Source organism: Bufo bufo, chromosome 9 (assembly GCF_905171765.1).
Source record: "Bufo bufo chromosome 9, aBufBuf1.1, whole genome shotgun sequence".
Lineage (NCBI taxonomy): Eukaryota > Metazoa > Chordata > Amphibia > Anura > Bufonidae > Bufo > Bufo bufo.
In genome coordinates, this window is record NC_053397.1 from 10937552 (window position 1) to 10961817 (window position 24266).

Consider the following 24266-nt stretch of genomic DNA (forward strand, 5'->3'; position numbering starts at 1 on the left):
AACCCACAGGGGTTTGCCAAATCTTCCAAGATTCATTAATTTATGTAGCACGTGTAACGTGCAGATTCTGAGAGATGTCTGCAGAGGTACAAGGACGCCGATTTTTAAGGACGTCACTGATGCCTTTATCATTAATACCCCTTGTCCCGAAAAGCAGAGACTTCTAGGACAGCGTCAGAGAGGAGGCACAGAGGCTGAGATTAGTGCAGAGAGCCATAGGTGAGGAGGAAGCCGTGCTGAGAGAGTCACAGGCAGAGCAGCAGACTCAGACCCCACACAGCGACCACCAGTACCTGGATGAACTGCTCCATATTCCCATTAAAGAGCAGGTGGCTATACAGGGAGCGAGGTCGGGGCTTCCTCATTTTCTGAGGTTTGGGGGGGAGAGTCGGGGGCCTGAGGGAAATGGAATAATTTATCAATATAAGTGTGGTAAATTCTGTACAAGGCATGGCTACAACATAATGGAAGGCGAGGCTACAACATAATGGAAGGCGAGGCTACAACATAATGGAAGGCGAGGCTACAACATAATGGAAGGCGAGGCTACAACATAATGGAAGGCGAGGCTACAACATAATGGAAGGCGAGGCTACAACATAATGGAAGAGGAGGCTACAACATAATTTAAGGGGAGGCTACAACATAATGGAAGGCGAGGCTACAACATAATGGAAGGCGAGGCTACAACATAATGGGAGGCGAGGCTACAACATAATGGAAGGCGAGGCTACAACATAATGGAAGGCGAGGCTACAACATAATGGAAGGCGAGGCTACAACATAATGGAAGGAGAGGCTACAACATAATGGAAGGAGAGGCTACAACATAATGAAAGGAGAGGCTACAACATAATTTAAGGGGAGGCTACAACATAATTTAAGGGGAGGCTACAACAAAATGAAAGGCAAGGCTACAAAATTATGGAAGAGTAGGCTACAACATAATGGAAGGGGAGGCTACAACAAAATAAAAGGTGAGGCTATAGCAACATTGAAGAAAGGGCTAAAACAAAATAAGACAGGAGACAAGAAAATAGTAGGCAGGGATTTCCCAAAATGAACGGGAGACTAAAACATGTCCAGGGGTAAAACCACTGCAATGTATTTCACAGGAGACCCGGGCATGACTGATCCCTACTGCACTGCCGATCCTAAATACAGCGTTGATAAGAATTTCATTGCCTTTCATTAGAAAATAAATAAAGTATCCGAAATAAAATTATAATATAATAAAGTTCTGTGTTGTGGCTGGAAGGTGGCCCCACTGACGTATGGGGTCCCTGGAGGTTCGGAAATACATGAAGCGCTCACCTTGTGGTTCCATAGTTTGCTCTCTCTCCTGAAAACAGAGAGAAACATATTATTCATGTGCTAAACAGAAGTCATACAGGACAGGACGGTCATATGTGTGTAGGAGACCACAGAGCGCAGGTACCGACCCCAGCCTCACCCACCTTCTCCTAGGGCTTGTTTCAGGAGATCGTGCTTAGCCTGCAGCTTGGTGATCAGATTGCTTCCATTCAAAAACTCCTTAAATTTCTAGAAGATGGAAGAGAACAAATTATATAGTAGCTATATTCTTGTACATAGGGGCAGTATTATAGTAGTTATATTCTTGTACATTGGAGGCAGTATTATAGTAGTTATATTCTTGTACATAGGAGCAGTATTATAGTAGTTATATTCTTGTACATAGGAGGCAGTATTTTAGTAGTTATATTCTTGTACATAGGAGCAGTATTATAGTAGTTATATTCTTGTACATAGGAGCAGTATTATAGTAGTTATATTCTTGTACATAGGAGCAGTATTATAGTAGTTATATTCTTGTACATAGGAGCAGTATTATAGTAGTTATATTCTTGTACATAAGAGCAGTATTATAGTAGTTATATTCTTGTACATAGGAGGCAGTATTATAGTAGTTATATTCTTGTACATAAAAGCAGTATTATAGTAGTTATATTCTTGTACACAGGAGGCAGTATTATAGTAGTTATATTCCTGTACATAGGAGCAGTATTATAGTAGTTATATTCTTGTACATAGGAGCAGTATTATAGTAGTTATATTCTTGTACATAGGAGGCAGTATTATAGTAGTTATATTCTTGTACATAGGGGCAGTATTATAGTAGTTATATTCTTGTACATAGGAGGCAGTATTATAGTAGTTATATTCTTGTACATAGGAGCAGTATTATAGTAGTTATATTCTTGTACATAGGAGGCAGTATTTTAGTAGTTATATTCTTGTACATAGGAGCAGTATTATAGTAGTTATATTCTTGTACATAGGAGCAGTATTATAGTAGTTATATTCTTGTACATAGGAGCAGTATTATAGTAGTTATATTCTTGTACATAGGAGCAGTATTATAGTAGTTATATTCTTGTACATAAGAGCAGTATTATAGTAGTTATATTCTTGTACATAGGAGGCAGTATTATAGTAGTTATATTCTTGTACATAAAAGCAGTATTATAGTAGTTATATTCTTGTACACAGGAGGCAGTATTATAGTAGTTATATTCCTGTACATAGGAGCAGTATTATAGTAGTTATATTCTTGTACATAGGAGCAGTATTATAGTAGTTATATCCTTGTACATAGAAGGCAGTATTATAGTAGTTATATTCTTGTACATAGGGGGCAGTATTATGGTAGTTATATTCTTGTACATAGGAGCAGTATTATAGTAGTTATATTCTTGTACATAGGAGCAGTATTATAGTAGTTATATTCTTGTACATAGGAGCAGTATTATAGTAGTTATATTCTTGTACATAGGAGCAGTATTATAGTAGTTATATTCTTGTACATAGGAGCAGTATTATAGTAGTTATATTCTTGTACATAGGAGGCAGTATTATAGTAGTTATATTCTTGTACATAGGAGCAGTGTTATAGTAGTTATATTCTTGTACATAGGAGCAGTATTATAGTAGTTATATTCTTGTACATAGGAGGCAGTATTTTAGTAGTTATATTCTTGTACATAGGAGCAGTATTATAGTAGTTATAGTCTTGTACATAGGAGCAGTATTATAGTAGTTATATTCTTGTACATAGGAGGCAGTATTATAGTAGTTATATTCTTGTACATAGGAGGCAGTATTATAGTATTTATATTATTGTACATAGGAGCAGTATTATAGTATTTATATTCTTGTACATAGGAGCAGTATTATAGTATTTATATTCTTGTACATAGGAGCAGTATTATAGTAGTTATATCCTTGTACATAGAAGGCAGTATTATAGTAGTTATATTCTTGTACATAGGGGGCAGTATTATGGTAGTTATATTCTTGTACATAGGAGCAGTATTATAGTAGTTATATTCTTGTACATAGGAGCAGTATTATAGTAGTTATATTCTTGTACATAGGAGCAGTATTATAGTAGTTATATTCTTGTACATAGGAGCAGTATTATAGTAGTTATATTCTTGTACATAGGAGCAGTATTATAGTAGTTATATTCTTGTACATAGGAGCAGTGTTATAGTAGTTATATTCTTTGTCAATTGTCTTTTTATTGAAAAGCATATCAAAAGAGATGTTTACATACATTGATGCACAAATCAGAGTTATTACAGACAAGTCTAAAGCGTACTTTGACAGTATAGTGCATAGTATACATATGACATATATAAAGTGCATGTCTTCAGAGCAAGGTCATCTAGAACCAACTAATTGACATTTGGTGTGTGACCTGATGTAGGTAGGTCAAACAAACATATAAAAAGGGGGGGGGGAGGATGGGGGATGGGTGTCCTTAGAACTGGACAGATACGGTCTGAGGCTGTTAAGATAACCTTTGATGATTCCAAAGGGAGGAAGAAGGTTTAGCACCCTCCATTCTCACTAATGTGTCGTTCCTGTCTGGGGGGACATTTTCAAAGTTGTTTGTCTGTTGAAAATTGTTTAAGATGTTGGTGTACCATTCGCATATCTATATGTAATCCATGGGGCCCATAGCTTTTTGTGCTTCTCATGTGCCCTAAGTTCCCAGCCCGCTAGCTCTTCCATACGATGAACGTGATCTAGTTTGCTTAACCACTGAGAGGTGGTGGGGGGTTCTTTACTCAGCCACTTTTGGGGGATAAGTAGACGGGCAGCTTGAATCAAGTGTATAACAAGTTTGTTCCTTGATGGCGATAGTTCTTTTGTTGGAAGCCATAAAAGAACCAACTCTGGGGTTAATGTCAGGTTAGTGTTTAGAATTTCATTAATGGTCCGAGAGACGTCATCCCAGTATCCTCTTATTTTAGAACAGGACCAAAAAATGTGTAGAAGAGTGCCACTCTCCTCCCCACACCTCCAACACCTGTCATGATCACTCAGACCACTAAGAAATAGTTGTTTAGGGGTGAGGTACCACTGTGTGAGGACCTTATATGAGTGCTCTTGGATCTTCACGCAGCGGGAGAAGCCATGCGAGTGTGCGTGCATACGGAGAATATCTGTCTCCGAAAAGGTAACCTTAAGGTCATTAGCCCAGGTGTGGACATATTGTGGAGTAATGCGACGTTGTGGTGAGATCAAGGCCAAATATATAGTGGATATCAATTTGCGTTGAGGGGAAGGGGGGGTTGCTAATTTTTCAAACCATGTCGGGGTCATTACACATGACTTCTGAGTAGTTAGTTGTTTCCCAGCAGATTTTATAGTTATTAGGTCTAGAAAGTTAAATGTACTCCAGGCTAAGCTAAGGGGATGTTGATCCGGTAAAGTGCCGTTTACCTTTCCTATAAAGTCAGCTGTGGAGAAATCTCTTAATCTGTGCCAAATCTGCGAGACCTGAGATCCTGGAGGCTGAATCGAGTGTGGTATGAGATCTGCTGGCATTATACTAGGGGGGTTCTGTAGGAGCCCATGTGTCTTGTTGAGCTGTTTAATGACCAGGCTAGTGCCCTTTAAGAGGACATGTGAATGGAGTGATGCATTTGCCTGACCCCATAGTGCTGCTTTCTGTGGTTGGGTGAGCTGCATTAGTTCCAGTTCCGTGCCCAATGTGCGGTAGACAGGGGAATAAAGCTGCAACCACCTCCTCAGGTGAATAGCCCTGTAATATGTTTGGACATCCGGCAGTGCTATACCTCCATGACCACGCCCCAGTATCAGCCTCTGGTGAGGAGCCCTAGCCTTCTTGCCGCCCCATAGGTAAGTCATAAAAAGCCTGCGAATCCTTGTAAAATATGTGTTAGGTAAAAATATTGGCAACATCTGTAGTACGTACATAATTTTTGGGAGAACAAACGCTTTTAGTATATTCTTCCTTCCCATCCAAGAGGAATAAGGGAGGTGTAGCGATTGGAGCAGGTTTTGGACCTCTGATATTAGGGGAGTATAATTAAGCCGGAATAAATCTTCCGTGCAGGCGGAAATCTTAACTCCTAGGTAGGAAACACAGGAGGACTGCCATTTAAATGGTGTATTTGATTTCAAAATGGCTATGGAGCTCGCCGGAGCATTAACGTTTAAAGCTTCTGACTTGGTATAATTCATTTTGTAGTTTGATAGCCTACCATACTCTTTAAACAATGTCAAAAGATGCGGGAAGGCCTCGACCGGGTTAGAAACCATGATCAGTAGATCGTCAGCATATGCCACGTTAATGTATTCTATGGCGTCATTTTCTGTTTTCACACCACGTATATTTACATGGTCTCTAATGGCCTGAAGAAGGGTCATAGTAGTTATATTCTTGTACATAGGAGCAGTATTATAGTAGTTATATTCTTGTACATAGGAGCAGTATTATAGTAGTTATATTCTTGTACATAGGAGGCAGTATTATAGTAGTTATATTCTTGTACATAGGAGGCAGTATTATAGTATTTATATTATTGTACATAGGAGCAGTATTATAGTAGTTATATTCTTGTACATAGGAGCAGTATTATAGTAGTTATATTCTTGTACATAGGAGCAGTATTATAGTAGTTATATTCTTGTACATAGGAGGCAGTATTATAGTAGTTATATTCTTGTACATAGGAGCAGTGTTATAGTAGTTATATTCTTGTACATAGGAGCAGTATTATAGTAGTTATATTCTTGTACATAGGAGCAGTATTATAGTAGTTATATTCTTGTACATAGGAGGCAGTATTATAGTAGTTATATTCTTGTACATAGGAGGCAGTATTATAGTATTTATATTATTGTACATAGGAGCAGTATTATAGTAGTTATATTCTTGTACATAGGAGCAGTATTATAGTAGTTATATTCTTGTACATAGGAGCAGTATTATAGTAGTTATATTCTTGTACATAGGAGCAGTATTATAGTAGTTATATTCTTGTACATAAGAGCAGTATTATAGTAGTTATATTCTTGTACATAGGGGCAGTATTATAGTAGTTATATTCTTGTACATAGGAGCAGTATTATAGTAGTTATATTCTTGTACATAGGAGCAGTATTATAGTAGTTATATTCTTGTACATAGGAGCAGTATTATAGTAGTTATATTCTTGTACATAGGAGGCAGTATTTTAGTAGTTATATTCTTGTACATAGGAGCAGTATTATAGTAGTTATATTCTTGTACATAGGAGCAGTATTATAGTAGTTATATTCTTGTACATAGGAGCAGTATTATAGTAGTTATATTCTTGTACATAGGAGGCAGTATTTTAGTAGTTATATTCTTGTACATAGGAGCAGTATTATAGTAGTTATATTCTTGTACATAGGAGCAGTATTATAGTAGTTATATTCTTGTACATAGGAGCAGTATTATAGTAGTTATATTCTTGTACATAGGAGCAGTATTATAGTAGTTATATTCTTGTACATAAGAGCAGTATTATAGTAGTTATATTCTTGTACATAGGGGCAGTATTATAGTAGTTATATTCTTGTACATAGGAGGCAGTATTAAAGTAGTTATATACTTGTACACAGGAGGCAGTATTATAGTAGTTATATTCTTGTACATAAAAGCAGTATTATAGTAGTTATATTCTTGTACACAGGAGGCAGTATTATAGTAGTTATATTCCTGTACATAGGAGCAGTATTATAGTAGTTATATTCTTGTACATAGGAGCAGTATTATAGTAGTTATATTCTTGTACATAGGAGCAGTATTATAGTATTTATATTATTGTACATAGGAGCAGTATTATAGTATTTATATTCTTGTACATAGGAGCAGTATTATAGTATTTATATTCTTGTACATAGGAGCAGTATTATAGTAGTTATATTCTTGTACATAGGAGCAGTATTATAGTATTTATATTCTTGTACATAGGAGCAGTATTATAGTAGTTATATTCTTGTACATAGGAGCAGTATTATAGTAGTTATATTATTGTACATAGGAGCAGTATTATAGTAGTTATATTATTGTACATAGGAGCAGTATTATAGCAGAGAATCTAATATTGTGCATAGAACTGCTCTTTAAATTTCATGTGATCTTTCCTGGGGATTTTAGTTCCTAAATTGGAATATCCTGGGTGGCTGACATTTGGGAATATATTGCATTATACGCCTCTATTATACTGCTGGATATGATCGCTGAGATAAATGACATTGTGCAGGCGCAGGATCTGGGCAGTGTAACGAGGAGTTCGCTCAGCATTAGGCTTGGATAAATTGAATTCCGTCTACCTCCTCACTGCCTTTTCTACCTAATTGTCTTGTTACATGGTGCCATGCTATGGCACTGGGTGCAGATGACCTCAATCCGCTCAGATCCTGGTGATACGAGGGTCTCTTACTGAGAAGTAGAAGCTCTCGGTCTCCTGCTGGTTGGCTCTTCTCTTGGAGATGTTCAGTTTACTCATATAAGTCTCGGAGGCGACGGATTTGATGGACTCAGTGGAGCGGCTATGCTGGAAGGCATCGGATACGTCAAAGTCCTCCACTGTCAGCATGTCCTGTAAGGTCTGCATGGTGGCGTCCAGGGTCTTCCTCACCTGCTCGGCAGATTAACATTGGTGGGATCAGATAAGGTCACGTACGGCGGATGCTCTACCTAATGTACCACTATAAAAAGGCAATACTATAGCATGAATAATTTAGATGATGGATATTAGGCGGCCATTAGACATCACTGGTTGGCTGCATCTCCTAGTTCTATAGTCCTGAAGCAGTGGATGTATCTCAGTATAAAGGCTCCTGCACATGATTGTATCCATTTTGTACAGTCCGTAATTCGCAGTTCCATAAAACCTGGATACCGGATGAGAGTCTGCCGCTATTATTTTTTTCTCCTGTAGAAATGCCTTATCCTTCTCAGCCAAAAGGACAAGAATAGGACATGTTCTTTAGTTTTTTTGCTGGACTTACTGATGCAGACAGCAGTGAGGTGTATGGTTCAATATCTGATCCCCAAAAAACACGGATCAGATACGGACCAAAATTACATCCGTGTGCATGAGCCTTAACTGTGGGGTTTAGGAACGAATCTGACAATCCCTGCTGAAGTTGCAGTGGTGGCCATACTGGTTGTCACTCATCTTTCCAGGACTAGAATATATGGGAAAGCTTGGTGCCACTCCCTATATGAAGCCATATTTGTTGTCACCCAGCTTCCACCTAAGACGCGGCTGAACAGAATTATTATGGGCCCGACAGACGAGGACGAGTCAAGGACTTACTGCAATTTCATATGCAGAACAAAGCGTGCAATTGTGACAGAGCGGAGAATGGGATTGATAGTGGATGCCCGGGGGCACAACAGTGTTTAATCACCTCATCTGCCAACTCTATTAACACGGAAACTGGGGAAGGAGGGAGGTTCTCCTACAGCGTGAAAACAACGGGCTGCCAGCCGGAGAAGGGCGAGCTCTACGGGGGCTGAACCTACCGCCGTCTACTAAAAACCAAGAGTAAAAGCCACTATTAGGCCTCTTTCACACGGGCGTTGCGGGAAAAGGTGAGAGTGCGTTGCAGGAACATGCGTGATTTTTCCGCGCGAGTGCAAAACATTGTAATGCGTTTTACACGCGCGTGAGAAAAATCGGCATGTTTGGTACCCAGACCAGAACCTGGACTTCTTCACAGAAGTTCGGGCTTGGGATCGGTGTTCTGTAGATTGTATTATTTTCCCTTATAACATGGTTATGAGGGAAAATAATAGCATTCTGAATACAGAATATATAGTACAATAGCGCTGGAGGGGTTAAAAAAAATAAAAAAATAATTTAACTCACCTTAATCCACTTGATCGCGCAGCCGGCATCTATTCTGACTTCTTCTTTGCTGTGTGCAGGAAAAGGACCTGTGGTGACGTCACTCCGGTCATCACATGGTCCATCACATGATCCATTACCATGGTAAAAGATCATGTGATGGACCATGTGATGAGTGCAGTGACATCATCAAAGGTCCTATTCCTCAAAGAAGGAGACAGACGAGATGCCGGCAGAGCGAACAAGTGGATGAAAGACGCCTGAAGTTCAGGGCATTTTTTTTACAGTAACATTCTGATATAGCGCGTGTGGCAGAGGAATGAAGATGACTTTCCAAACGGGGGCCCAGATTTACCGAACCTATAGATGGCGTAAGCTCAGCCCGGCGGTGTAGACCTGCAGCGGCTCTATCACAGGCGCTCCGGCTGAAGGATGATCTGCTGCCGGGACCCTTTTCTCGGCCTCTATAACAACTACTGTTTGGCTTAGGGCTCATGCACACAAACGTTTTTTCTTTCCATGTCCGTTCCATTTTTTTTTTTTTGTGGCCTGTATATGCGTAAACCATTCACTTTAATGAATTGGCAAAAAAACCCGGAAATGACTCAGTGTGCATGCCGTTTCCGTATGTCCGCATGGCCATTCCACAAGAAAGATAGAACACGTCCTATTCTTGTCCATTTTATAGATAAGGATACGCATTGTTACAATGGATCTGCAAAAAAATAAATAAAAAAACATGCACTACGGATGTCATCCGTATCTTTTTGCAGATCCATGTTTTGCGGCCTGCAAATTCCATACGGTCGCGTGCATGAGCCCTTACTCGCAGACGCAATTTTAAGTCACAATTGTTCCGCAATTTAGGCCACGCCCTTTGCCACAAAATTTCACCTCTCTCGGATAAGCCCCGCCCCTTTGTCAAGAATATCAGGGGGGGGGGGGGGGAGGATGTACAAACCCTTGATGCACCAAATTGCGCGATTTTTAGACAGATTTTGCATTATGTTTTTCCTGCCGTTTTTTTTTCTTTGCTGCAGCAAGATGTTTGATATTCCACTATAGGCGTAAATATGACAGGCTACGGACATTGTCGTCTGGTTTGTGGCATTTTGGTGGCATGTTTTCTAAAAGCAGCATGCTCTGGGTGTGTTTTTTTTAAATGGATTGCTTCAAAAACATCGGAAAACACTTGTTACAAATGTAACAAAACAAAAAAAAAAACACTCAAAACTAATGCAGCCCAGACCAAGCCCATTTTGTGACATGGCTGAAGTATTTAGGACGAGAGGGACCTGATTAATCCGCACATATGTGGATGTCCTGTGCCGCCATACATTATAGAATTGATACAATATGACGTTACCTCCTCGTTCTCGATCTTCAGTGTCATCAGACGGGACTGCAGCTGATGGTAACGCACCAGGAGCTCCATCTGTACTGGCTGCTGAGCGCTCACCTGGCACACCTGTATGGCGGTATCATGAATTATTTCACCAGTTACGGAGCCCACTGCTGGGGCCGTCACAATCTTGCAGATTAAGGCCTCATGCACACGAACGTTTTTTTTCACGGTCCGCAAAAACAGGGTCCGTAGGTCCGTGATCCGTGACCGTTTTTTCGTCCGTGGGTCTTCCTTGATTTTTGGCGGATCCACGGACATGAAAAAAAAGTCATTTTGGTGTCCGCCTGGCCGTGCGGAGCCAAACGGATCCGTCCTGAATTACAATGCAAGTCAATGGGGACGGATCCGTTTGACGTTGACACAATATGGTGCCATTTCAAACGGATCCGTCCCCATTGACTTTCAATGTAAAGTCCGGAGTCCCTTTTATACCATCAGATCGGAGTTTTCTCCAATCCGATGGTATATTTTAACTTGAAGCGTCCCTATCACCATGGGAACGCCTCTATGTTAGAATATACTGTCGGATATGAGTTAGATCGTGAAACCTCATTTCCGACAGTATATTCTAACACAGAGGCGTTCCCATGGTGATGGGGACGCTTCTAGTTAGAATATACTACAAACTGTGTACATGACTGCCCCCTGCTGCCTAGCAGCATCCGATCTCTTACAGGGGGCCGTGATCAGCACAATTAACCCCTCAGGTGCCGCACCTGAAGGGGTTAATTGTACTATCATATCCCCCTGTAAGAGATCAGGGCTGCCAGGCAGCAGGGGGCAGACCCCCCCCCCCCTCCCCAGTTTGAATATCATTGGTGGCCAGTGCGGCCCCCCCCCCCCCTTCCTCCATTGTAATAAATCGTTGGTGGCACAGTGTGCGCCCCCCCCTTCCTCCCTCTATTGTAATAATTCGTTGGTGGCACAGTGTGCGCCCCCCCCCCCTTCCTCCCTCTATTGTAATAAATCGTTGGTGGCAATCATTGGCCCCCCTCCCTCTATAGCATTTTCAACATTGGTGGCCAGTGTGCGGCCTCCCATCTTGCGCCCCCCCCCCCCCCCCCCCGATCATTGGTGGCAGCGGGTTACTAGCAATAGTACAAGATTCATACTTACCTGGGAGCTGTGATGTTCGTGTCCGGCCGGGAGCTCCTCCTACTGGTAAGTGACGGTTCATTTAGCAATGCGCCGCACAGACCTGTCACTGTCACTTACCAGTAGGTGGAGCTCCCGGCCGGACACGAACATCGCAGCAGCAGGTAAGTATTAATCTTCTACTATTGTACTATTGCTAAGTAACCATGGCAACGAGGACTGTAGTAGCGTCCTGGTTGCCATGGTTACCGATCGGAGCCCCAGCGAATAAACTGGGACTCCGATCGGAACTCCGCTGCCACCAATGATGATGGGGGGGAGGGGGGGGGGGAGATGGGAGGCTGCACACTGGCCACCAACGTTGTTAATGCTATAGAGGGGGGGGGGGCAATGGGGGGCGCACACTGTGCCACCAACGATTTATTACAATAGAGGGAGGAAGGGGGGGGGGGGGCGCACACTGTGCCACCAACGAATTATTACAATAGAGGGAGGGGGGGGGCCGCACTGGCCACCAATGATATTCAAACTGGGGAGGGGGGGGGAGGGTCTGCCCCCTGCTGCCTGGCAGCCCTGATCTCTTACAGGGGGATATGATAGTACAATTAACCCTTTCAGGTGCCGCACCTGAAGGGGTTAATTGTGCTGATCACGGCCCCCTGTAAGAGATCGGGTGCTGCCAGGCAGCAGGGGGCAGTCTTGTACACAGTTTGTAGTGTATTCTAACTAGAAGCGTCCCCATCACCATGGGAACGCTTCTGTGTTAGAATATACTGTCGGTTCTGAGTTTTCACGAAGTGAAAACTCAGCTTTGAAAAAGCTTTTATGCAGACGGATCTTCGGATCCGTCTGTATAAAAACTAAACTACGGCCACGGATCACGGACACGGATGCCAATCTTGTGTGCATCCGTGTTCTTTCACGGACCCATTGACTTGAATGGGTCCGTGAACCGTTGGCCGTGAAAAAAATAGGACAGGTCATATTTTTTTCACGGCCAGGAAACACGGATCACGGATGCGGCTGCAAAACGGTGCATTTTCCGATTTTTCCACGGACCCATTGAAAGTCAATGGGTCCGCGAAAAAAAACGGAAAACGGCACAACGGCCACGGGTGCACACAACGGTCGTGTGCATGAGGCCTAAGCCAAAGCAGCAGAACAACCTACCTCATCATCCATATGAGGCTGGAAGTCAAATTTGAGAGGAGGACAGAAAACCTGATTGCACAAATCCATGACCTTATGCTTGTCGCTGCGAGCGTCCAGATTATCCACCGCGTTCTCAATGATATCCAGACCTTCATGGCGAGACGTCTCCAGGTTATACTCAGCGGAGAGGTAAGTGCGGAAAGTGCGGGCAAGACTGGCATGAAAGCCCAGGTCACAGCACTGGGGAAAGGAGAGAAAAGATAGACACTGATGTATATATGAATGTCCAGCAACATATAATATGTCATTATAAGGAGCGAAACCTGGAATACAAGCTGCGCTGTAAATACCGCCAACTGGTGTGAGAGAATACAGTGAAATATTTATACCGTCCCATAACAAATACAGTAAAGAAAAGTGATTCACACCCAAAGTCACAATATTCTGCAATATACCATACAATAAAATGACAATTATTAAAATAATCTCACCCCACATGTTATAAGCTATTTTTGTTGACAGGAGGCAGTATTGTAGCAGTTATAATCTTGTACATAGGAGGCAGTATTAGGCCTCTTTCACACGGGCGTTGCGGGAAAATGTGCGGGTGCGTTGCGGGAACACCCGCGATTTTTCCTGCTCGAGTGCAAAACATTGTAATGCGTTTTGCACTCACGTGAGAAAAATCACGCATGTTTGGTACCCAAACCCGAACTTCTTCACAGAAGTTCGGGCTTAGGATCGGTGTTCTGTAGATTGTATTATTTTCCCTTATAACACGGTTATAAGGGAAAGTAATAGCATTCTGAATACAGAATGCATAGTAGGTGATCAATTGAGGGTTAAAAAAAAAAAAATAATTAACTCACCTTCTCCTCTTGTTCGCGTAGCTCCCGGTCTATTCTTTACTTCTCAAAAGATGAATCGGCTAAAGGACCTGTGGTGACGTCAGATCACATGCTCCAATCACATGGTCCATCACCACGGTGATGTACCATGTGATTGGAGCATGTGATCTGACATCACCAAAGGTCCTTTAGCCGATTCATCTTTTGAGAAGTAAAGAATAGACCGGGAGCTACGCGAACAAGAGGAGAAGGTGAGTTAATTATTATTATTTTTTTTAACCCTCAATTGATCACCTACTATGCATTCTGTATTCAGAATGCTATTACTTTCCCTTATAACCATGTTATAAGGGAAAATAATACAGTTTATAGACTGTCACCTAGCAACCATGCGTGAAAATCGCACCGCATCCGCACTTGCTTGCGGATGCTTGCGATTTTCACGCAACCCCATTCACTTCTATGGGGCCTGCGTTGCGTGAAAAACGCACAAAGAGGAGCATGCTGCGATTTTCACGCAACGCACAAGTGATGCGTGAAAATCACCGCTCGTGTGCACAGCCCCATAGAAATGAATGGGTCAGTATTCAGTGCGGGTGCAATGCGTTCACCTCCCACATCGCATCCGCGCGGAATACTCGCCCGTGTGAAAGGGGCCTTATAGTAGCTATATTCTTGTACATAGGAGGCAGTATTATAGTAGTTATATTCTTGTACATAGGAGCAGTATTATAGTAGTTATACTCTTGTACATAGGGGCAGTATTATAGTAGTTATATTCTTGTACATAGGAGGCAGTATTATAGTAGTTATATTCTTGTACATAGGAGGCAGTATTATAGTAGTTATATTCTTGTACATAGGAGGCAGTATTATAGTAGTTATATTCTTGTACATAAGAGAAGTATTCTAGTAGTTATATTCTTGTACATAGGAGGCAGTATTATAGTAGTTATATTCTTGTACATAGGAGGCAGTATTATAGTAGTTATATTCTTGTACATAGGAGCAGTATTATAGTAGTTATATTCTTGTACATAGGAAGCAGTATTATAGTAGTTATATTCTTGTACATAGGAGCAGTATTATAGTAGTTATATTCTTGTACATAGGAAGCAGTATTATAGTAGTTATATTCTTGTACATAGGAGGCAGTATTATAGTAGTTATATTCTTGTACATAGGAGCAGTATTATAGTAGTTATATTCTTGTACATAGCAGCAGTATTATAGTAGTTATATTCTTGTACATAGGAGCAGTATTATAGTAGTTATATTCTTGTACATAGGAGCAGTATTATAGTAGTTATATTCTTGTACATAGGAGCAGTATTATAGTAGTTATATTCTTGTACATAGAAGGCAGTATTATAGTAGTTATATTCTTGTACATAGGAGGCAGTATTATAGTAGTTATATTCTTGTACATAGGAGCAGTATTATAGTAGTTATATTCTTGTACATAGCAGCAGTATTATAGTAGTTATATTCTTGTACATAGGAGCAGTATTATAGTAGTTATATTCTTGTACATAGGAGCAGTATTATAGTAGTTATATTCTTGTACACAGGAGCAGTATTATAGTAGTTATTTTCTTGTACATAGGAGGCAGTATTATAGTAGTTATATTCCTGTACATAGGAGCAGTATTATAGTAGGTTTATTCTTGTACATAGGAGGCAGTATTATAGTAGTTATATTCTTGTACATAGGAGCAGTATTATAGTAGTTATATTCTTGTACATAGGAGCAGTATTATACTAGTTATATCCTTGTACATAGGAGCAGTATTATAGTAGTTATATTCTTGTACATAGGAGCAGTATTATAGTAGTTATATTCTTGTACATAGGAGGCAGTATTATAGTAGTTATATTCTTGTACAGAGGAGCAGTATTATAGTAGGTATATTCTTGTACATAGGAGCAGTATTATAGTAGTTATATTCTTGTACATAGGAGGCAGTATTATAGTAGTTATATTCTTGTACAGAGGAGCAGTATTATAGTAGGTATATTCTTGTACATAGGAGGCAGAAATACATAATCTGCCCTGTGAAATAATGAAAGTGATATTTAGACTATAAAGATCAGTTACCTATTTGTTAAAATGTCTTTATCATGTAATGTAAAAGTTGATGTTAATATATACTGTGATTGGACTTGTCTTTTAAATATTACTGGTACAACAGAATTGCCTTTTTTAGTGATACCATATAAAACAGGACAAAGGCAAGTTCACATCTGTGTAACCCTCCTGAAATGAATATAAATCAAGCAGTCAGGACTGACAGCCTGTTGTATGTACCTCTCAGGGGAGGTAGCTGAACACCTGGGTCTGGCCCACGCTGACAGCAGCCCCCTCGTCACATAGAGGAGGTAATTAGAGGAGAGGAGGCCGACCTTCATCACCAGGCAGCTGATAGCTGGGAAATAAAGCCATCTGCTGCCCCTGGAAAGGAAGCGCTCAAAACTGGGGGAAAAGATCAGAAAAATCTCCTCATTGCAGGATACAATAATCCTACAACAGCTTTCTGTGTCCTTCAATTCTTCATCATTTTCAGAAGCTCTGCTTCTTGTCAGTGAATGGGAATTATACAGTCTGACAATGCTCTGTGGTCGACAGTTTGCTACAAAGTGAATCTGGAGTCCAGGCTCCTGAGCTCTACACTGGATACAATTGTAACAAACCTTCAGCTATGAGATTAGGTGTCCAGCCTCTGAATGGTCTAAAACACACGGGGGGCATTTATCTACAGTTTTTTGGCTTCTGGCAAAAAAAATAAAAATTTATGAAAAAGTTGCAAATCCCTTTTTTACGCTGTGCACAGCAAAAATGGAAAAAAGCAGACACGCCCCCTCCCACTAAGCCCCTCCCACATCAAAAGACTAGCAAGAGAGGCGTAAAAACAAGAAAAGACTTCTGCATAAAACGCTGCCCTGCAAAATCTGTGACCTTTTATATGATCGAAAACTGCTGCACAGCCATTGATATTTCACCCCACTGACTTTAGGACAGTCTGAAATGCTCCAAATTTACTAAGACGCGTGTCTTCTAAAAAACTATTCATTATACAGTGTTATTTACATAAAAGAGAATTCCCTTTTAAAGGGTATATGTCAGCAGGACCAACCCTATTAAACCAGCCCTAATATATAGTAGGGCTGACCCTTTATTCCCCCTATACGCCACTGTATTTAGGAGAGAAAAGGGTTTTAATAATATGGAAATTAGGGATTAAGTGCACTGTGGGCGGGCCCTAGCCACTCAGTGCACCTCAGCTATTCCGCTATGCTTGACAAGTCCAGGCTTCCAGCTGGAGGGGAAAGTGTCCGGTGAAGCAGAGCGGAGGAGCCAAAGTGCACTAGCGTGGATAGGGTTTGCTCTCGGTGCATTTCAACCCTAATTTGCATATTTTTAAAAACACTTATTTCTCCGAAACGCAGTAACAGATTGGGGAAAAAAAAGGTACGGTTTTAGTCCGCAGGGTCAACCCTACCAGGCATTATGGCTGGTGTAATGATCCTACTTTTAGATTCCCTGTATGAATGCCATATCCGGGGCAGTGATATGCGGCAGGGGTCTCTGCGCTCCGACGGGCACTCACGTCGATGAGGTCGGACACGTCGTGGATGTAGTACTTGCTGATACACCCATTGGTGGCCGCCAGGTTCAGCAGATATTCGTTTCTGGCCTTGGTGCATTTCAGCTTGTTCTCCGAGTATTTCGCTTGTCTCTAAAATCAGGAAAAAAAAAAAACATCAAATAATAGAAAGTGAAGAGAAATGGCAAAAAAAAAACATAAGAAAAAATATAAAAATAATAATTCTTAATAAGTATAGGACAGTGTGAGATAATCCAGGAAATCGCCGAAGTCCAATAATCCAAACAGTCCGATACTCCGACACCCGGCGACTAACCGGATCCCATCCCGTCGCTCTGTTGGGTCTTGTAATGATGTAAATCAACTTTAATAACTGTATAATGAAAAATTCTTCAGCTTTCTAACAGTCTGCGTTTCTTGTTCTCATCATTCTCAAGGTCTCTGCTTGCTGTCAGTGGATGGAAGCACGCTTGTTTAAATCCAGAGGCTGAAAGCCTGTACAGACTCAGTACGTCTCACCGCTGAAGGTTTGTTACTATCGTGTCCAATCTAGACTACCCGCCCCTTATAATGTGCTGCCGTATTACGAACAAAGGTGTGTCTATTTACTGACAGCAAGCAGAGATCTGAAAAGCTGAAAGTGGGAAGATCTGATTATTCAATGAATATGCTGCATTTATAGAAAAACTGGATGAGCCACTTAAAAGGTACAGTATGTCGAGAACCTCATCAACAGCTCCATGGCAGTCACTATCCCTTTAAGACATGACCGTAATAACTATATATATATAAAATCTGTGACACCAGACGTCACGCAGTGGGCCTGTTAACCCTCTCATGCACTATACATCATCCTCCCACCTTCTCCTTCATCTTTTCGATCTTTTTGGCCGAGCTGCGCCTCTGCTGTCGGTCCTCGTGGCGCAGGGCGTTGGGCCCGAGCTCGGCAGATTTGCTGAACTGCTTCTCCTCCTGCTTCTCGGCGTCCTTCAGCTTGCTCTCGGCGTTGATGCTCTCCGCATGGTACATGTGATACGTCTTCATCACCTGCGTGACAAGAGAGGCGCCACACGGTTACTGACAGAACAGACATGGAAGGCGTGAACGTGCGACAGCTCCTCGGGGCGCTCCTCACCGTGTACAGCTCGTTGGTCACCTTGGCCAGCTCCTCGTGCATCTGAAGACCAATGTCCTTACTCTGCAAGAGAATAGTCTTATGAATGTACAGAAAGCTTCGGTTATTGCAGACTGCAGCCCCGTACTCCTCTGCCCCCATGACAACACTTCCTGTGCTGGAGCTCGGTATAGCTTTATCATAGGGACACTGATGACTGAGGGATCGGCATCCACTTGTGTCAGCACCTACACGTCCATAAGGGATATATGTGAAGTGGCCCTTTAAGGGTGTTCAGTCCGGAAACACGGTCCATGCAGGAGCTGTATTTCCGGTTATGGACGCTGCTGGTCTGTAGTGGACTCGCAGCATCACAATGATTTATGATACTGACCGCGAGTCTACGGAACTATAGTCACCTAACGCCACCACTACAGTTCAGCAGACTCGCGGTCAGGAAGGAATTCACATCAATATAAATCATTGTGATGCTGCAAGTCCGCTATGCCCATAAGCGGAAATACAGCTCCCGAACGGACTGGACGCCCTCGTCTGAAAGGAACCCAATAACCAGCAGAGCACAGGGCAGGGAGCGCTGTCATAGGGTCAGTGGGGTAGCTGCAAGCCAAGATCTGTCTGCTGTCAGGGAATTAGAACAACCTCCTGCACTGATACATTGTAACGAACCATCAGGACAGGAGGGAGGTTTGTGCTGCTGATGCGTTTACAGGGGTTGTCTCACCTCAGCCATCGGTGGCATATTGCTAGGATATCCCCACCTCTGGGAGCCGCACCCATCTCTAGAACGGGGGCCTCCAAAGTGAACGAGAGTGAATAGCGCATGCGCAGCCTGCTCTTCATTCACTTCTATAGGAGTTCTGAAAATAGCGGCGCGAGCCTTGTAGAAATGAACGGAGAGCTAGCGCTCTCCTGACCTCTATGGAACTGCCGCTCGGCTATTTTTGGAACACCCATAGAAATATGTATGACCTGAATCTATCCGACATTGGTTGCATATCCTAGCAGGGGGAGACTACCCCTTTATAACACATGGGTGCCGAGGAGCGGGGTAAGTATAATCTATATGAGGGGCCTGCGCATAGACTGTATACAGTTGTAACAAACCATCAGCTGCGAGATATAATAGGTCTGTAGAGGTTTTCAGCCTCTGAATGGAAAGTATTTTCCAATTCACTGACAGCAAGCAGAAATCTTGCAAATATTGAGGAATTCTAACACAAAGTCAGTTTCGAAAGTTGCAGAATTTCCATTAAACTATGATTTGCATAAAACTGGGGAACAGAAGACAGAGCGGACGTCAGCCTGAGACGGTCACAATGCGGATCCCTGTGTGCCGGGACGCCCCGCCCCCCCCCCCCCCCCCCCCCACCATGGAGAGGGCCCGGCAGCTGGCAGACATTCCTGAGGAAATTGCAGCGCCTCGTCCCACTCATCCTCACCTTCTTGAAGAGTCTAATGACGTCCTCGCTGATGTGCTGCAGCCTGACAATGACATTATTCAGGAAGATGTCGTTCAGCGTGGCGTGGTCTTTACTCTCCCGCCGGGTCTGGGACAGAACCAGGTACCAGCAGTTCACAGGGGAGAGGAGATGCTGGTCCTTCCTGAAAATCACAAGCAGGTCTTCAAATTGTAGAAATTCCTGAGTCGCCCTTAGGCCTCATGCACGCGACCGTTACGTTTTTTGTGCTCCGCAAACCGCGGATCGGCAAAAAACGGAAGCCGCCCGTGAGCCTTCCGCAATTTGAGGAACAGAACAGGCGGCCCATTGTACAAATGCCTATTCTTGTCTGCAAAACGGACAAGAATAGGACAGGTTATATTTTTTTTACGGGTTCTCGGAACGGAGCAACGGATGCGGACAGCACACGGAGTGCTGTTCGCATCTTTTGCGGCCCCACTGAAGTGAATGGGTCCGCATCCGAGCCGCAAAAACGGCAGCCCGGATGCGGACCAGAACAACGGTCGTGTGCATGAGGCCTAATCCTTATTTTCCTGCAGGTTGAGATGGGAGCAGGCGGTGCAGAGCAGCGGGGACCCAGGCAGCATCAGGGTGAATATGGGATCTTTAATGTTTTTAAACCACTGCCACCAGTTTTTCATGCTGGAATACCCCTTTAAGCTCATATACATTAGATAGCTGTCAGCCGAACACTCAGCCTACAGCATCTGACCCACGCCTACTTATACACATGCATGCTTGGCTTGGTTGAGTGTGCATGTGTCCTGAAAGAGATGAGAGGAGAAAACCACTGCAAGACACCCCTATGAGCAGGCGTGATCCCCCATCCCCAAAGACAAAAAGATGGGGCGACCCTCCGTATATATTCAGAAATTGGTGATTTTGGCCAAGCATCTAATGTGTATGGCCAGCTTTCTGTTTCTGGGAAAGTCATGTGACCGCCAACATCCAACATGGCCGTTATTACATGGGTGGCCACACGCTCCCATAGATTGCCAAGTTACGCAATCATCCATTCTCCCATATCCCCTCCATGACTCCAGGAAAGCTGGGTGACCACAATGGTGAGGTTTGCATTCAGCCATTTCTGAGTTGTGTCTGTGTCTGGGAAAGCTGATACATTGTTACTGCTCGTATCACTGCAGATGTATCAGATCTGCCTGGCTGGACTCTAGGAAAGCTGGGGAACAAGTCCTATGGACCCCCCGGATTGCCATCAGCTTATAACTACAGCAAATAGAACCAGTCCAGCGCCATGGATACTGCTGAATATAACTGGTGCACTGCGCGAGCCTCCGCCTGCGCAGGAAATAAGGTGCCGCAGTACAGGAGCCGGCATTTACAGCCGTCTTTGGTCTTCCATTGCGCTAATTCTCATTCAGACAGAAAAACAATGGAAACAGATTTCAGAAATTAACAGATGGCAGAAGAAAAATAGAAAGCTTGACGTCACATCGGTGCCATAACCGAGGGAGGACTACAAGCCTCAGCATGTTAAAGAGAACTCGAAACATCGTCTTGTGCTATAAAGGGGTTTTGGTGGGATTTACAAATTGATGGCCTATCCTCAGGGGAGGCCATCAATATCAGATTGGCGGGGGCCGATCAGATGTACAAAGAGGCTGCGGCGCCCCGCGAACACTTAGGTCTCTTCCTAGGTCATGTGACATCACGTTCATCGGTCACATGGCCTAGGCGCAACTCAGTCCCATTCAAGTGAATGGGGCTGAACTGCAATACCAAGCATAGCCACTATATAATGGAAGGCGCTGTGCGCAGTGAGGAGGCTGCAGCGCTCACCATAGCGCTTTGTACAGCTCCTGGGAGTCGGGCCCCCACCAAGAGAACCCCTTTAAGCCACCTTAAAGGGCATCTATCAGCAGATGACACCGGCTGACCTGTTACATGTGCGCTTGGCTGCTGAAGGCATCCGTGTCGGTCCCATGTTCGTTTGTGCCCGCATTGCTGAGAAAAATTATGTTTTAATATATGCAAATGAGCCTCTAGGAGCAACGGGGGCGTTACCATTACACTTAGAGGCTCTGCTCTCTCTGCACTTTGATTGACAGGACCAGCAGTGAAAACGTCATCACACCTGATCCTGTCAAAGTGCAGAGGACGCGGCAGTTGCAGAGAGAGCAGAGCCTCTAGGTGTAATGGTAACGCCCCCGTTGCTCCTAGAGGCTCATTTGCTTATATTAAAACATCATTTTTCTCAGCAATGCGGGCACATAGGAACATGGGACCCACACGGATGCCTTCAGCTGCCATGGGCACATGGAACAGGTCAGCCAGTGCCATAGGTGCAAAACTGCTGACAGATGCCCTTTATAGGCTGGAGGGCCCTATACCAAAATTAAAAAGGGACCATCCTTCATTAACCCCTCGTCCCCTGTGAGCCCCATCCCTGCCCCCCACACTTGAGCAGTCGCACCCTGACCCTGGTGTCTCTGTTCTATCTCCTTGCTATTCCATATAGCCCGATGGAGGCCCAGAGGACACTGCGTCAGGTGCCTATTGGATCCGTCTGATGTGCGCACCCGGCCCATACACCAAACGGACGCTGGCTGCAAATAAAGGGCGCGTTCTTTTGGAAATGACCTGCAATCTATACAACCTTGTGATTATATGTTGCGACTTGTACCACGTGCTGGACAATTAACCCCTCGTTTCCCCTTGCTTACTTGAAGTGATGCTGCTCCCGGGCGCTGCGGACCTTGGAGGAGAACCTCTCGGCCAGTTTCTCCAAGCTGCGGGAATATTCCAGTTCTATCTCTGCTTTCCTGCGGAAAAACTCTTGCAGGTCCTGGAGAAGGGCCAAGCGGGACTCCGACTGTTGCTCCAGGCACTTAAACTGTTCCACCAGCTGGCTGCGGATCTCTGCAGAGAAGGAGACATGGAGGAGAGGGGACGGTGAAACGCGCTAGCCTCAGGGCAGGTCATTCATCTCCTGGCTGGCAGGAGAGGACGCCTCGAGAAAGAGGTCAAGTAATTGCAGTGCTCGGGAGGCTTCACGTGTCCTGCAGAACAAAGACCGTCAGTGTCATCCCGTGTTCTTCCAGGACAATTATAAAGGTGAACACAGAGGAAGGAGGGAAAAGGCGCCGTCACATGGGGGCCCAGACTGCTGACTGTTTCCATATACAACACGACTACTGCCAAGCTGTATTGGAAAGGTGCCATACTGGGACTTATAGTGCCACAAGATCAGCCATGTAGAGAGGTCTTGGAGCGGACAGGAAGTGTGCTGCGCACTGGAAAATATCTTCCCCACAATGAAAAAATTGCATATCTTCAGTCCCTAAACCTTCCATATATATATATATATCAGCGACATGAGCCTATATGAACTTTGGAGTCCTTTAATTCTCTTCCCTCGGCTCAGTCTCCCCTGTATACGTACAGTGATGAGTTAACGGTGATCTCCGGAATCATCTACGTATCGGCCATAGTTACATTCATCGTGTTCATCTTTAGGAACGGCTGCGCTAAACATCTGGTTCTGGCCTTGGGTTCTTGTCAGGAACCTGGACAGCTGCCCTAGAATGTCCTCAGGGCCGACCCCACCTAGTCCGTACTATGTCCTCATAGCTGGAGCTAATGACCCCCCAATAACCTCCCGAAGATTTCCGCATTGCGTTCTCCAAGCTGCGACATCAACCTGTTCTTGTGGAGAATCTGCACCGGATAATAGGGTCGATGCGCCTTCTGATTCCCAATCACTAGTAAAAAATACACTATAGATAGAACACTACAACCCCCAACATCAACAGACCAATGAACATAACCATAATACAACTTTATTATACCCTATACATTTAACACTACAACCCCCAACATCAACAGACCAATGAACATAACCATAATTCAACTCTATTATACTCTATACATAGAACACAACAACCCCCAACATGACCCTATGTATAGAGTATAATAAACGTGTCATGGTAGTCTTCAGTGGTAGGGTCATGTTGGGGGTTGTTGTGTTCAATGTATACTATAGGGTATAATAGTGTTGTATTATGGTTATGTTCAGCGATAGAACACTACAACCCCCAAAATGACCCTATCGCTGAACATAACCATAATACAACTCTATTATACCCTATACATAGAACACTACAACCCCCAACATGACCCTACCACTGAATATGACCATAATACATCTTAGGTAGGGTGCTGGCTCTCCTTGTAGGGACCGGTCCTGTATGGGGACAATGCTCCATGGAAAAACTATGTGCTGAAGGTTGCTGATCCCTGCGCTAGTGAGATCTTTCTCTTCCCTTGGGAGATGCCTCTTTGCATACTATATACTGTGACACAGTGAGAGGTTTCGTCTGGGAAAACAGGTATTTTCCTCCCAGCATGTGCTGCTGGGCTGATTTACAGCCAGGTGAGGTCA

The 24266-nt window shown here is 43.4% G+C and overlaps 1 protein-coding gene across 2 annotated transcripts in view; it reads right to left on the minus strand.

The window, feature by feature from the left end:
- SRGAP3 (SLIT-ROBO Rho GTPase activating protein 3) overlaps window positions 1-24266 on the minus strand; it is an 87684-nt gene that overhangs the window by 11953 nt on the left and 51465 nt on the right. Inside the window, exons 2-12 of one of the 2 annotated variants that reach the window (XM_040407228.1) lie at window positions 22549-22744; window positions 19844-20006; window positions 18405-18467; window positions 18131-18316; window positions 17273-17401; window positions 12835-13056; window positions 10531-10632; window positions 7749-7946; window positions 1458-1542; window positions 1315-1342; window positions 294-396 (exon numbers count right to left, since the gene is read on the minus strand). In XM_040407228.1, coding sequence (XP_040263162.1) covers window positions 294-396; window positions 1315-1342; window positions 1458-1542; window positions 7749-7946; window positions 10531-10632; window positions 12835-13056; window positions 17273-17401; window positions 18131-18316; window positions 18405-18467; window positions 19844-20006; window positions 22549-22744 — 1475 coding nt within the window. The remainder of the gene's footprint in view (window positions 1-293; window positions 397-1314; window positions 1343-1457; window positions 1543-7748; window positions 7947-10530; window positions 10633-12834; window positions 13057-17272; window positions 17402-18130; window positions 18317-18404; window positions 18468-19843; window positions 20007-22548; window positions 22745-24266) is intronic. The other variant, XM_040407230.1, reaches the window with a different exon arrangement.